The 16,140-nt window shown below is 41.5% G+C and overlaps 1 protein-coding gene across 1 annotated transcript in view; it reads right to left on the bottom strand.

Moving 5' to 3' along the window:
* Positions 1 to 16,140, bottom strand: part of LOC135477801 (nuclear pore complex protein DDB_G0274915-like) — a 37,596-nt gene that overhangs the window by 2,628 nt on the left and 18,828 nt on the right. The window contains exons 8-12 of the mRNA XM_064758004.1: positions 15,095 to 15,934; positions 14,682 to 14,855; positions 12,609 to 12,782; positions 5,808 to 6,015; positions 5,180 to 5,295 (exon numbers count right to left, since the gene is read on the bottom strand). Of these exons, the coding sequence (XP_064614074.1) occupies positions 5,180 to 5,295; positions 5,808 to 6,015; positions 12,609 to 12,782; positions 14,682 to 14,855; positions 15,095 to 15,934 (1,512 nt within the window). The remainder of the gene's footprint in view (positions 1 to 5,179; positions 5,296 to 5,807; positions 6,016 to 12,608; positions 12,783 to 14,681; positions 14,856 to 15,094; positions 15,935 to 16,140) is intronic.

Below are 16,140 nucleotides of genomic sequence, written 5' to 3'. Positions count from 1 at the left end.
AGCTGTCTGGTAATGTAGACATTGTACGTGTATGTTGTAAAAGGACCCCACAACACAGCTGTCTGGTAATGTAGACATTGTACATGTATGTTGTAGAGGGACTGTCCCACAGCGCTGCTGTCTGGTTATGTATATAATGTACGTGTATGTTTTGGAAGGACTGTGCCCCACAACACAGCTGTCTGGTTATGTAGGCGTTGTACATGTATGTTGTAAAAAGACTGTCCCCACAACACAGCTGTCTGGTAATGTAGACATTGTACATGTATGTTGTAAAGGGACTGTCCCCAAAACACGGCTGTCTGGTTGTGTAGACATTGTACATGTATGTTGTGGAGGGACTGTGCTCCAAAACTCGGCTCTCTGGTTATGTTCACATTGTACATGTATGTAGTAGAAGGACTATTTTCCAAAACATGGATTTTTGTTTTTTCAGACATAGCACATGTACATGTATGTTGTAGAATTACTGTCCCCACAAAACTGCTGTCTGGTTATGAAGACATTGTACATGTATGTTGTAAAAAGAACTGTCCCCGCAACACGGCTCCCTTTTTATGTTTTGGAAGGACTGTCCCCACAACACAGCTGTCTTTTGAGGTATACATTGTATGTGTATGCTGTAGAAGGACTGTCCCCACAACACTGCTGTCTGATGATGTATACATTGTACGTGTATGTTGTAGAAGGACTGTCCCCACAACACTGCTGTCTGGTGATGTATACATTGTACGTGCGTGTTGTGAAGTGACTGTGCCCCACAACACAGCTGTCTGGTTATGTAGACATTGTACATGTATGTTGTGGAGTGACTGTCCCCACATCACAGCTGTCTGGTAATGTAGACATTGCACATGTATGTTGTAAAGGGACTGTCCCCACAACACGGCTGTCTGGTTGTGTAGACATTGTACATGTATGTTATGGAGGGACTGTGCTCCAAAACTCGGCTCTCTGGTTATGTTCACATTGTACATGTATGTAGTAGAAGGACTATTTTCCAAAACATGGCTTTTTGTTTTTTCAGACATAGCACATGTACATGCATGTTGTAGAATTACTGTCCCCACAAAACTGCTGTCTGGTTATGAAGACATTGTACATGTATGTTGTAAAAGGACTGTCCCTACAACAAAGCTGTCCGGTTATGTAGACATTGTACATGTATGTTGTGAAGGGATTGTCACCACAACACTGCTGTCTGGTGATGTAGACATTGCACATGTAAGTTGTGGAGTGACTGTCCCCACAACACAGTTGTCTGGTTATGTAGACATTGTACATGTAAGTTGTGGAGTGACTGTCCCCACAACACAGCTGTCTGGTGATGTAGACATTGTACATGTATGTTGTGAAGGGATTGTCACCACAACACAGCTGTCTTTTGAGGTATACATTGTATGTGTATGCTGTAGAAGGACTGTCCCCACAACACTGCTGTCTGATGATGTATACATTGTACGTGTATGTTGTAGAAGGACTGTCCCCACAACACTGCTGTCTGGTGATGTATACATTGTACGTGCGTGTTGTAGAGGGACTATCCCAACAACACAGCTGTCTAGTTATGTAGACATTGTACATGTATGTTGTGGATTAAAAAGGCCTACGACACCACATGGAAATAAGGTATTTTTAAAGACCATGCTGATATGGGCCTCAAAGGCCGATTACCATATTTATATCAGAGGTTTTATCTGAGCGTGAGTTTAAGGTAAGGGTGGGATCCACGCTTTCCGACTCTCATGGGCAGGAAATGGGTGTTCCTCTGGGCAGTATATTGTGGCCAACATTGTTTAGTATAAAAACAAAGAGCTTAGCAAAAACATAAATATCTGGTGCAGAGAGTTCTTCCTACGATTTCATATGCAACCGAGCTAAAAATATAAATAACGTCGAGTTGCAGGTTTGTCTCATTAAGATCGAGAAATGGGCAACTGAAAACGGTTTTAGATTTTCTACCTCTAAAACCGTCGGTATGCATTTTTGTAATTAACGGAAACTTCATCTTGACCCCGAGCTTAATTTTTGTAGTAAACGGGTTAAAATTGTTGGAGAAACTAAATTTTTAGGTACAATATTTGATAGTAAGCTATCTTTTATACCTCATAAAAATGCTTAAAGCTCAATTTACAAGTATAAGTGTCATGTCCGACATTCGTATACCATTTGTAGTCCGTAAAAGGCGCTCCAAGTCGATAATCTCAAGATGCATTTGCAAAACAAAGTTTGCCACTAGCTCCCAAAGACAAAGGTATGTAAGAAATTATAAAAATAACAAATAAAGCTGGTAATGCACAAGAGAGAAGCGGTCATCAGCTTTCGATGATGCCTGGGAGACAGTGGATATTCCAGGTATGAATTCCATATCAAGATCAAATTTGTAGACCATGAATGAGTTCCAGGTCAAATAACAATTAAACAAGGTATCTCAGTCGCGCTTTGATCGCAGCTGTTCATAAAGGCATCATGCAGATGTAGTCAGCTTGGTTGTCTTTACGGCCCCTAGCACCAGGTTAGCGGTGTTAGATACAGTTCGAAAATGACGGGCGTTACAGATCTTAACGGAACAGATTGTGATTCAAAAGTAACGGACGATTACGTCTTTCCCGTTATTATGTAAGGATCTTATACTACAAGAGGCGCCATCTATGATGTTACACATGACATGCTTGTTCTGTATAAAAGCTGTCTACAAGATAGACGGTTAAACTCGGCAACCAGGGCCATCTAGGTTGTTAAATACCATGTACGCGATGGATATGTACATAAGAATAACAGCGCCATCGGTGTGGTTGATCGCGATGCAGATCGCCAGAGATTCTAGACGCTCTGTCCTTACCTGCCAACGAGTGTTATACTCATTGTAAAATTTGAGAAATTTAGAATAAAGGTGTTTGATGGAGTATCCTTGACAAACCAGCCCTTGAACTAACAACTTGTGACGCAGATTAAATCACAATTTACCTAAGATCTGACAAATGCTACAAGGCAAGATATTTATGTCCAAATGCAGGACCCTTTAGTATATTGCTATCCAAATAAGGATAATTTACAACATCAAAATTGAAATTATCCCTTTTGTCGTAAAAGCGGTGTGAAAGGAGGCCTTGTTCGATATAATTAAGGTCGTGTCCAGCACAGATTGGGGTCCTAACCGATCTGTTTTACTCAGTCTATATCGTTCTCTGATGAGGTCTAAGCTGGACTATGTGTCCGCTAGGAAGACGTATATTAAAATGATGGATCCTGTTCATCACCAAGGCTTGAGGCTCAGCCTTGGTGCTTTTAGAACCTCACCAGTAGAAAGTTTATACGTTGAGGCTAATGAGCCTTCTTTATATAATCGACGTATAAAACTGAGCCTTCAATATGCTACAAAGCTTAAAGTTCCTCTAACAAACCCTGCCTACGACTGTGTTTTCAATCCATCATACGTAGATAAATTTAATAAGTCCCAATAAGATCCCTTCGTTTGGTCTTTGTATAGGGGACCATATTGTGGATGCTGACATCAATCTAAAGGACGTAGCTCCGGTGTTTTTTCCGGAGTCTCCTCCATGGCTACTTCCACAATCCAAATTAATATTTGATCTACGTAGACATAAAAATCAGATACTAATCCTCTTATAACTCGGCAAAGCTTTGCTGAAATTAAGGCTACTTATAAGGATTATAAATGTATATACACTGACGGGTCAAAGGATGGGGACAGGGTTGCCTCTGTCTTAGAACAGCGGGTCACCTCCCTTCGTCTTCTATCCTTATCTTCAATCTTTTCTGCAGAGGCGAGGCTATACTCCTGGCCTTATCATATGTTTCGTCAGGGCTTTCCTAGAAGACAGTGATATGCACTGACTCGCTCTCCTGTCTTTTGGCAATAAAGCATAATAAATTCAAAAATCCACTGATACTTGAAGTATTGGCCTTACATAGAGAACTAATTAAAAGAGGTAGAGATATTATATTGTGTTGGATACCGAGTCATATTGATATCCATGGAAACACAGTCGTGGACAGGGAAGCAAATTCTGTCCTAAATAAATCTATATCAAAAGTTGAAATCCCGTATACTGATTTTAGACCGAACATTATTAAATATATTCGTCGCCTTTGGCAGGGTGAATGGGACATGCAGACCCATAATAAACTGCATGCCACTCGTCCTGTCATTGGCTTTAATTCTTATCCTCCAAGAGACCAAGTAGTTTTAACGCGGTGTCGTATTGGGCACACTCGTCTGAAACGCAATTTTATCTTGGATGGTAGCAGTGCTCCCGAGTGTATTGGATGTGATGCACAACACGGCATGAAACATACCCTCGTTGACTGTGTGGATTTTACCCATGTTCGGCAAAGATTCTAGACAGTCAACTCTGTATATGATTTGTTTGACAGCTTCGCTGATGATGGTATCATCAATCAATATTGCCGATGTGGCGCTAATCCATAATCATTCTTTCATTTTTTGTATGTTGTGGAAGGACTATCCTGCACAACACAGCTTTGTTGTTATGTAGATATTGTACTTGTATATTGTAGAAGGATTGTCCCCATAACACTGCTGTCTGGTAATGTAGACATTGTACATGGATGTTGTAGAGGGGCTGTCCCACAACACTGCTGTCTGGTTATGCAGACATTGTACATGGATGTTGTGGAAGGACTGTCCCCACAACACAGCTGTCTGGTAATGTAGACATTGTACGTGTATGTTATAGAGGGGCTGTCCCACAACACAGCTGTCTGGTTATGTAGACATCGTACATGTATGTTGTAGGACTGTCCCCACAACACGGCTGTCTGGTAATGTAGACATTGTACATGTATGTTGTAGAAGGGCTGTCCCATAACACTACTGTTTGGTTATGTAGACATTGTACTTGTATGCTGTAGAGGGACTGTCCCCATGACACGTCTGTCTGGTTGTGTAGACATTGTAGATATATGTTGTAGAAGGGCTGTCCCACAACACTGCTGTCTGGTTATGTAGACATTGTACATATATGCTGTATAAGGACTGTTCCGACGATATTCCTGTCTAGTTATGTAGACATTGTACAGTATATGGTAGAAGGTCAGCCAGTTCCCACTGGTTTGAGTCCACCTGCATGCAATGGTCTGTTGCATAAAATTTAGTACTATTCCGGACCTACTGTTTTTTTTTTAGAATACTGACCTGTAGAGCTTGATGCGTCTTCCTTAAAGCCTGCATTTTGTGCCAGGCTACCAAAGCCAGTTGAGGCTGTGTTTTGTGCCAGGCTTCTAAATGTGGGACCACTGGTATTGGCCATGCTAAATGTGAAAACATGTATATTACATTTTACTTGATTGCAACTAAATAACAAATGACACAAAACAAAATTTGACTCATGAAAAACTAGTATAAACGTTTCTGTGAGCTATATTACCGCCCTTGTAAGAGGCATGGTGTACTGTCAAGTCACATCTGTGAGATATTCCTGCTGGAATGAGTTGCAGACCTGCGTTAATGATGGTTATGAACTTATTTATAGTATTTAAAGACGAAACATACAGTATAGAACTAGTACGTAAACATACGTGTATTAATGTAGGCTTTATCTTCATGATCTTATCGCTAGTGATGTGTTTCACTAATACGATGGCGGCCAGCATTTTCTTTTGTGCATTCATGGAACGTACTACATGTATATGCATGTAGTAATTCAAAATGGGGAGGTCTGGCAGCAACCCGCGGATGGTCGAGGGTTTCCAGGAACCATCAGGCTGCCGTCTGAGAGGATCAGAAAGTAAATACAGCCAGTGTCATCAGTATGACTCATTACCCAGCAAACCCTGATGTTGTCGTCTGAGTGGATCCAAATATTCTCCCCCCGCTGGGCCCAGGAGAGGTGCCAAAGGTTGACGTGGACCCGAATACATGCCTTGTCCCTCCAAAGACAGGGCTAGTTCCGAAAGCAGAGATGGCGCCAAAAGTGTTTATTCCTCCTAACGCTGGGGTGGAAGCGAACACAGGAGATCCTCCGAATGTGTCTAAACCAAAGAAATGAGAACTTCAATGATCAGAAACACCATTGCTCAAACGTGATACATGTACGTGTAGAGTTAAACTTGACGATACCAGGCAACAAACCTGTAGTTCTCGCAGAAACCAGAGGCTATATTTACGTGACTGTTTCACTATGCTTGCAACTTAAAGCCAATCCAAATATGGAATGGTAAGAAGTGAATTACTTGAAGAGAGAGCATAAATTACAAGTGTACATGCTAAAGGTAAAAAGTTTGGGTAAATTATTTTGGAGTGAGTGAGTGCTTGGGGTTTAACGTCGTGCTTAACAATTTTTCAGTCATATGACGACGAAGTAATCCTTAGTTTGCATGTAATTTGCCTCCTTGTTGCAGGACGGATTTCCACCGCTCTTTTACCCAGTGATGCTTCACTGAGACGACTTACCGAAGACAAGTAAGCCGCTCCGCCATTATACTGATACGGGTCAACCAGTCGTTAACCTATCCTCTTCATGGTAAACTCCAAGCGAAGAAGTTACAACTTCCTCTTTTAAAGTCCTAGGTGTGATTCGACCAAGGTTATTACCCAGGTATTTATTTTGGATACAGAGTGTAGGGGTAAAGGGCTTTGCTTGGGAAATAACGTAAAGGGGCTTTCCAGATCGGGACGGCTGATAAAAGGAAAGCTTGTAGTATGGTACTACTTGTACATGTGTTTACATCTGATTCCCTGGATCATTGAGTGTGGTGAACTTCTAATATCTGTGGAGGTTTACAGAAGAAGGAAGACGGTGGTTCTACTGCACATAAGTGTACATCTTATCACCTAAATACCTTATTACCTTATTGCCTAGGGCGTTGAGGATTTCTCACATTTGTGTAATCGTACAGGGAAAAGTAGATTGTGGTTTTACTGTACATGTATGTACACCTGATTCACTAGATCATATGGTGTGGAGAGCTTCTGAGATCTGTGGTGTTTTGCAGCAAAAGCTAGATTGTTGTTCTGCTGTTCATGTGTGTACATCTGATTCCCTGGACCATTGGTTGTCGAGAACGTCTTAGATCTGTGAACGTTTAGAGGAGAAGGTAGACTGTTGTTCTACTGTACATAAAGGTACATCTAATTCCCTAGATTACATTGTGTGGAGAAAGTCTAAGATCTGCAATGGTTTACAAGAGAAGCTAGACTGTGGTTTTACTGTACGTGAGAGTACATCTGATTCCCTGGATCATTTAGTGAAGAAGTTCTTGGATGTGTTGAGGTTTACATGGAAAGCTAGGCAGTGCTTGTACTGTACATAAGAGTGCATCTGATTACCTAAACTAGTGGGTGTGGTTAATGTCTAAGATCTTTGTAGGATTACAGGAGAATGTAGACTGTGGTTCTACATGTACATGTGTGTACGTCTACTTTTCTAGATCATTGGGTGTGCGGAAGCTCTGACATCTGTAATAAAATTATCCTGAAATCTAAACTATGGTACCTGTGTGTATCTCTCATTCCCTACACCACATTGTGATTGAAATCCTTGAAGGTCTACGGGAGAAGCTACACTGTTGTCTTACTGTACATGAGTGTACATTTGATACCCTGAATTATTTAGTGTGGTGCAGCTCTAGGATGTGTTAAGATTTAGCCTACAGAAAAGCTAGCCTGTGGTTCTACCGTACATGTGTGTTCATCTGACTCCCAAAATAATATGGTGTGGAGAACTTCTGATACCTGTCGAGGTTTACAGGAAAGGCTAAACTGTGGTTCTACTGTACATGTGTGTAAGGCCTGGTTTCTTGGATCATTGGGTGTGGAGAACTTCGGAGATCTGTAAAAATATTTACTGAAATACTGAAAGCTAGACTGTAGATCTACTGTACATGTGTGTACATGTCATTACACAGATTATTGAGTGTGGAGAACTTCTAAGATCTGTGGAGGTTTACAAGGAAATCTAGAATTTGCTTTAACTGTACATGTGTGTACATCAAATTCTTTACATCATGGAGTGTGGAGAATTTCTGAGATCTTTGGAGGTTTACAGGGAAAGCTAGACCGTGGTTCTACTCTACATCTGTGTACATGTGATTACCCGGATTATTGGGTGTGGTGAACTCTTGAGATCCGTGGAGGTTTGAAAGGAAAGCCAGACTGTGCTTCTACTGTACATAAAATGGGTGTAGAGAACTTCTGAGATCTGGTGTGGGGGGGGGGGGGGTATCAAGGAAAGCTAGACGGTGGTTGTACTGTGCACGTGTGTACATCTATTTCCTTTGATTAATAGGTGTGGAAAACATTTAACACCTGATGAGGTTTACAGCGAAAGCTAGACTGTCGTTCTAATGAACAGGGGTGAATATCCGATTCCCTAAATGATTAAGAGGGGAGAAATTTAAAAATATGTGGAGGTTTACAGGTAAAGCCAGACTGTGGTTCGAATGTACATGTGTCAACATCTGATTCCCTAAGTGATACCCTAATGAAGTGTGGAGAACTTCTGGGATCTCTGAAGTTTAACACGTAAAGCTAGACTGTGGTTCCACTTTACATGAGTGTACATGTGATTCACTGAACCATCGGGTGTGGAGAACTTTTGAGAACTGCGGAGGTTTACAGGGAAATCTAGATTGTGGTTCTAGTGCGCATGCGTGTACGTGTGATTTCCTGGATCATCGGGTGCGGTGAACTTCTGAGATTTGAGGAGGTTTTTAGGGAAAGCTAGACTACTGTACGTGAGTGTACCCATGATTCCTAGATAATAGGGTGTGGAGAACATCTAGGATCTGTGGAGCTTCACGGGGAAATGGAGGCTGTGGGTCTACTCTACATGTGTTGTCATATAAATTTCTTTCTGAGAGCTGTGGAAGTTTACAGGGGGATGCTAGAGTGTAGTTCTGCTTTACATGTTTGTGCGTCTGATTCCCTGGATTAGTAAATGTGGAGAACTTCTGTTATCTGTGTAAACTTCCAAGAAAAGGTAGACTGTGGTTCTACTGTACATATATATACATGCGATTCTCTGGATTATGGGGTGTGGATATCTTCTGACATTTGTGTATGGTCACAGAGAAAGGTAGACTGTGGTTCTACTGTACATATATGTACATGCGATTCTCTGGATTATGGGGTGTGGATATCTTTTGACATTTGTGTATGGTCACAGAGAAAGGTAGACTGTGGTTCTACTGTACATATATGTACATGCGATTCTCTGGATTATGGGGTGTGGATATTTTCTGACATTTGTGTATGGTCACAGAGAAAGGTAGACTGTGGTTCTACTGTACATATATGTACATGCGATTCTCTGGATTATGGGGTGTGGATATCTTCTGACATTTGTGTATGGTCACAGATAAAGGTAGACTGTGGTTCTACTGTACATATATGTACATGCGATTCTCTGGATTATGGGGTGTGGATATCTTCTGACATTTGTGTATGGTCACAGATAAAGGTAGACTGTGGTTCTACTGTACATATATGTACATGCGATTCTCTGGATTATGGGGTGTGGATATCTTCTGACATTTGTGTATGGTCACAGATAAAGGTAGACTGTGGTTCTACTGTACATATATGTACATGCGATTCTCTGGATTATGGGGTGTGGATATCTTCTGACATTTGTGTATGGTCACAGATAAAGGTAGACTGTGGTTCTACTGTACATATATGTACATGCGATTCTCTGGATTATGGGGTGTGGATGTTTTCTGACATTTGTGTATGGTCACAGATAAAGGTAGACTGTGGTTCTACTGTACATATATGTACATGCGATTCTCTGGATTATGGGGTGTGGATATTTTCTGACATTTGTGTATGGTCACAGAGAAAGGTAGACTGTGGTTCTACTGTACATATATGTACATGCGATTCTCTGGATTATGGGGTGTGGATATTTTCTGACATTTGTGTATGGTCACAGAGAACGGTAGACTGTGGTTCTACTGTACATATATGTACATGCGATTCTCTGGATTATGGGGTGTGGATATTTTCTGACATTTGTGTATGGTCACAGAGAAAGGTAGACTGTGGTTCTACTGTACATATATGTACATGCGACTCTCTGGATTATGGGGTGTGGATATCTTCTGACATTTGTGTATGGTCACAGAGAAAGGTAGACTGTGGTTCTACTGTACATATATGTACATGCGATTCTCTGGATTATGGGGTGTGGATATCTTCTGACATTTGTGTATGGTCACAGATAAAGGTAGACTGTGGTTCTACTGTACATATATGTACATGCGATTCTCTGGATTATGGGGTGTGGATATCTTCTGACATTTGTGTATGGTCACAGATAAAGGTAGACTGTGGTTCTACTGTACATATATGTACATGCGATTCTCTGGATTATGGGGTGTGGATATCTTCTGACATTTGTGTATGGTCACAGATAAAGGTAGACTGTGGTTCTACTGTACATATATGTACATGCGATTCTCTGGATTATGGGGTGTGGATATCTTCTGACATTTGTGTATGGTCACAGATAAAGGTAGACTGTGGTTCTACTGTACATATATGTACATGCGATTCTCTGGATTATGGGGTGTGGATATCTTCTGACATTTGTGTACGGTCACAGATAAAGGTAGACTGTGGTTCTACTGTACATATATGTACATGCGATTCTCTGGATTATGGGGTGTGGATATCTTCTGACATTTGTGTATGGTCACAGATAAAGGTAGACTGTGGTTCTACTGTACATATATGTACATGCGATTCTCTGGATTATGGGGTGTGGATATCTTCTGACATTTGTGTATGGTCACAGATAAAGGTAGACTGTGGTTCTACTGTACATATATGTACATGCGATTCTCTGGATTATGGGGTGTGGATATTTTCTGACATTTGTGTATGGTCACAGAGAAAGGTAGACTGTGGTTCTACTGTACATATATGTACATGCGATTCTCTGGGTTATGGGGTGTGGATATTTTCTGACATTTGTGTATGGTCACAGATAAAGGTAGACTGTGGTTCTACTGTACATATATGTACATGCGATTCTCTGGATTATGGGGTGTGGATATCTTCTGACATTTGTGTATGGTCACAGATAAAGGTTGACTGTGGTTCTACTGTACATATATGTACATGCGATTCTCTGGATTATGGGGTGTGGATATTTTCTGACATTTGTGTATGGTCACAGATAAAGGTAGCCTGTGGTTCTACTGTACATATATGTACATGCGATTCTCTGGATTATGGGGTGTGGATATCTTCTGACATTTGTGTATGGTCACAGATAAAGGTAGACTGTGGTTCTACTGTACATATATGTACATGCGATTCTCTGGATTATGGGGTGTGGATATCTTCTGACATTTGTGTATGGTCACAGATAAAGGTAGACTATGGTTCTACTGTACATATATGTACATGCGATTCTCTGGATTATGGGGTGTGGATATCTTCTGACATTTGTGTATGGTCACAGATAAAAGTAGACTCTGGTTCTACTGTACATATATGTACATGCGATTCTCTGGATTATGGGGTGTGGATATCTTCTGACATTTGTGTATGGTCACAGATAAAGGTAGACTGTGGTTCTACTGTTTATGTCTGTACATCTGATTTCCTAAATCATACGGTGAGGAATAATTCTTAGATCTGTGGGGTTTATATGGAAAACTAGACTGTGGTTCTACTGTTTAGGTCTGTACATCTGATTCCCTAGATCATTGGATGTGGAAAACTCCTGGCATTTGTGTAAGCTTACAGAGAAAGCTAGACTGTGGTTCTACTGTTTAGGTCTGTACATCTGATTCCCTAGATCATTGGATGTGGAAAACTCCTGGCATTTGTGTAAGCTTACAGAGAAAGCTAGACTGTGGTTCTACTGTTTAGGGCTGTACATCTGATTCCCTAGATCATTGGATGTGGAAAACTTCTGGCATTTGTGTAAGCTTACAGAGAAAGCTAGACTGTGGTTCTACTGTTTAAGTCTGTACATCTGATTCTAATGTACATGTGTGTACATCGGATTTCCTAAATTAAGTGTGGAGAAAGTCTGAAACGTGTGAAGTTTAACAGGGAAAGCTAGACAGTGGTTCTACTGCACGTGAGCGTATATCTGATTCCTGAATCATCGGGTGTGGAGAACTTCTGAGAACTGCGGAGGTTTACAGGGAAATCTAGATTGTGGTTCTAGTGCACATGCGTGTACGTGTGATTTTCTGGATAATCCGGTGCGGTAAACTTGTGAGAACTGCGAAGGTTTACAGGGAAATCTAGACTGTGGTTCTAGTGCACATGTGTGTACGTGTGATTTCCTGGATCATCGGGTGCGGTAAACTTGTGAGAACTGCGAAGTTTTACAGGGAAATCTAGATTGTGGTTCTAGTGCACATGGGTGTACGTGTGATTTTCTGGATCATCCGGTGCGGTAAACTTGTGAGACCTGCGGAGGTTTACAGGGAAATCTAGATTGTGGTTCTAGTGCACATGCGTGTACGTGTGATTCCCTGGATCATCGGGTGCGATGAACTTACGAATTTAGAAATTCGGAACGGTCTGCAGTAAAACCTAGACTGTGGTTGTACATAGATAAGTGGAACGTGTGCTGTGAATGAAGATTGTTTGAACTTACATTTGGTATGAGGACTGACACTAAAGCTGGCTTCGGTATTACACGCAAAGCCAGCAGTTGCAACACTGGGTCCTCCTGAGGTAAATCCACCAGAGGCATTGTCGGACTCAAATCCACTGGACGTTGCCCTTGTTGACGATCCAACAGCAGACCCCTGACTGCCAAAGAGGTTGGCTGTAATGAACAAATTGAAATCAGTTGACATAAACGTACAAATATCTTTTTTTACATTTTACATCCGAAAATGTAAGTAGACAGATATTTTATTTCTGATTTTGAAGATTTCTTCTCTGATGATCTTGTAATAGGATACAAAACCTCTCTTTTTATCAAAGTTGGACAGAAAATGAAAACAAGACAAAACAAATTGTTTGCAACGGTTTAGTTTAACCCTAACAGCTATAATCAGCTTAAACCTACCTAAACTAATATTAGGGCTGCGAAAGGTTGGAGGTCTAAGGACATTTTGAGATGCGTTTTCTGCATTTAGCTTGCCTCCTACTTCACTAAAGAAACTCGAATTGGCTGAGCCACTGCAGAAACGAAACCCACGTCCACATCTGGCTCCAAAGTTTATAGAAGAACACCCTGGGTTGGAGCCAAACACCGCTGTACTAGGACTGCTGACCCTTGTTGTTCCACTGTACATGTGTGTACATACGGTCCCCTGGATGACAGGATGTGGAGTACGTTTGAGATCTATGGAGTTTTACAGGGAAAGCTAGATCGTGGTTCTAATGAACATGTGTGTACATCTGATGTCCTTGATCATTAGGTATGGATAACATTTGATATCTGCGAAGTTTTACAGGGAAAGCTAGACTGCAGCTGTAATGTGCATGTGTGTACATCTGTTTCCCTGAACGAATCCCCTGGATGATTGGATGTGAACTTCTAAAATATGGGGCGGTTAGCAGAGAAAAGCTAGACTGTCGTAGTACTGTACATGTCTGTATATTCTATTCCCTGGATAATTGTACATCTAATTGCGTTGATCCGTGGGTGTGGAGAGCGTCTAAGATCTGTAAAGGTTAACAGGGAAATCTACACTGTGCTTTTACTGTACATGTGTGTACATCTGATGCCCTACATCATGGGATGTGGAGAATTTGTGAGATATTTGGAGGTTTACAGAGAAAGCTAGACAGTGGATCCACTGCACATATATGTACATGTGATTACCCGGATTATTGGGTGTGGTGAACTTCTGAGATCTGTGAAGTTTTACAAGGAAAGCTAGACTGTGGTTCTACTGTACATGTGTGTTCATCTTATTCCCTGGATGATTGGTCTGGAGGACTTTTAATATCTGTGGATGTTTAAAGGGAAATCAAGGCTGTGCTTCCTCTGAACATGTGGGTACATCTGATTCCCCAAAGCATAGGGTGTGGAGAATTTCTAAGATCTGTGGAGGTTTGCAAGGAATGCTAGACTGTGGTTCTACTGTACATGTATGTACACATTATTCCTTGGATTATTGGGTGTTTAAACTTCTGACATTTGTCTAAGCCAATAGAGAAAACTAGACTGTGGTTGTACTGCTTATGACTATACATCTGATTCCCTAGATCATTGGATGTGGAAAACTTCTGAGATGTGTGGAGGCTTAGAGGAAAATCTAGACTGTGGTTCTACAGTACATGTGTGTACATATGATTCCCTGGAGAACAGCGTGTAGAGATCGTCTGAGATCTCTGGAAGTTCACAGGGAAAGCTAGACTGTGGTTCTAATGTACATGTGTGTACATATGATTCCCTAGAGAATAGGGTGTAGAGAACGTCTGAGATCTCTGGAAATTTACAGGGAAAGCTAGATTGTGGTTTTAATGTACATGTGTGTACATTCGATTTCCTGAATAATTGGGTGTGGTGAACTTCTGAGATTTGAGGAGATTTACAGGGAAGGCTTGGCTGTGGGCCTACTGTACATAAGTGTACATCTGATTCCCTGGATCATCAGGTATGGTGAACTTTCGAATTTAGAAATTTTGGACGGTCTGCAGTAAAAGGTAGACTGTGGCTGTACATAGATTAAAGGAACGTGTACTATGAATGAAGATTGCTTGAACTTACATTTGGTATGAGGACTGACACCAAATCTGGTTTCGGTATTACACGCAAAACCAGTAGTTGCAACACTGGGTCCTGCTGACGTAAATTCACCAGAGCCATTGTCGGACTCAAATCCACTGGACGTTGCCCTTGTTGACGATCCAACAGCAGACCCCTGGCTGCCAAAGAGGTTGGCTGTAATGAACAAATTGAAATCAGTTGACATAAACGTACAAATGTTTTTTATTTTGCATTTTACATCCGAAAATATAAGTAGACAGACATTTTATTTCTCATTTTGAAGATTTCTTTGATGATCTTTTAATAGAATATGAAGCCTCTCTTTTTATCAAAGTTGGATGGAAATTGAAAACAAGATAAAACAGATTGTTTAGAACAGCTTAGTTCAACCTTAACAGCAATAATGAGCCTACCTGAACTGGTAGAAGGGATGCGAAAGGTTGGAGGTCTAAGGACATTTTGAGATGCGTTTTCTGCATTTAGCTTGACTCCTAGTTCACCAAGGAAACCCGAATTGGCTGAGCCACTCCCACATCTGCTGGCTCCAAAGCCTACAGAAGAACACCCTGGGTTGGAGCCAAACACTGCTGGACTGGGACTGCTGACCTTTGCTCCAAACACCGCTCCGCTAGTGGGAGGTGTGGGGTTGGCATCAAATAAACCTGCTGTGTTAGGCCCAAAAACTACACCCGTAGAACTGCTTGTTTTGCTCGTTCCAAAGAGCCCACCCGACGAGCCAGTACCAAAGCCATCAGCTCTTGAAGATACTGCATGAGTTCCAAAGAGACCCCCATCAGCTGTTGTAGTTTTAGCAGATCCAAACATACACCCACTAGCTGATGTTGCTGTTATTGCAGCCGATCCAAACAAGCCAAAATTAGCTGTTGTTGCCATTCTAGCATGTCCAAACAGATTACCGCTAACTGTTCCCGCTGAAGTGTTAGATCCAAACAGGCCCGGACTAACAGTTGTTGCAAACAGGCCACCACCAGCTGTTTTTGCAGTTGTGGCAGATCCAAACGGGGCCTCAATACTTTCTCTTGCAGTCGTAGTAGATCTAAACAGATCACTAGCCATTGTGGCGGCTGCAATAGATCCAAACAGGTCTCCACTAGCCGTGGTTGCAGATCCAAACAGACCCCCACCAGTTGTTGTTTCGACTGTAGCAGATCCAAACAGGCCCCGAATCGGTGTTGTCGCAGATGCAGCCGACCCAACCAGGCCCCCACTCGGTCTGGTCGCCATGCGCTGCCCTAGAACAGAGGCACTGCTAACATTAGGAGGCAGATTGCTAGTTGTTTTAAGTAAACTGCCATCGGAGGTGATAACATTGTCCAGTTTAGCATACTGTACTGTCCTTCACTACCACTCACTACTCTAGTTTCTTTACCGATAATTTATCAGATGTGCCAGATGGTGGAAAACGTTAAACGCAGAAAAGTAAGAAAAAAAATAACAA

The sequence above is a fragment of the Liolophura sinensis genome, chromosome 11, assembly GCF_032854445.1.
Source record: "Liolophura sinensis isolate JHLJ2023 chromosome 11, CUHK_Ljap_v2, whole genome shotgun sequence".
Classification (NCBI taxonomy): Eukaryota; Metazoa; Mollusca; class Polyplacophora; order Chitonida; family Chitonidae; genus Liolophura; species Liolophura sinensis.
The sequence above is the reverse complement of the archived record's forward strand: the minus strand, read 5'-3'. Positions and strand labels throughout refer to the sequence as shown.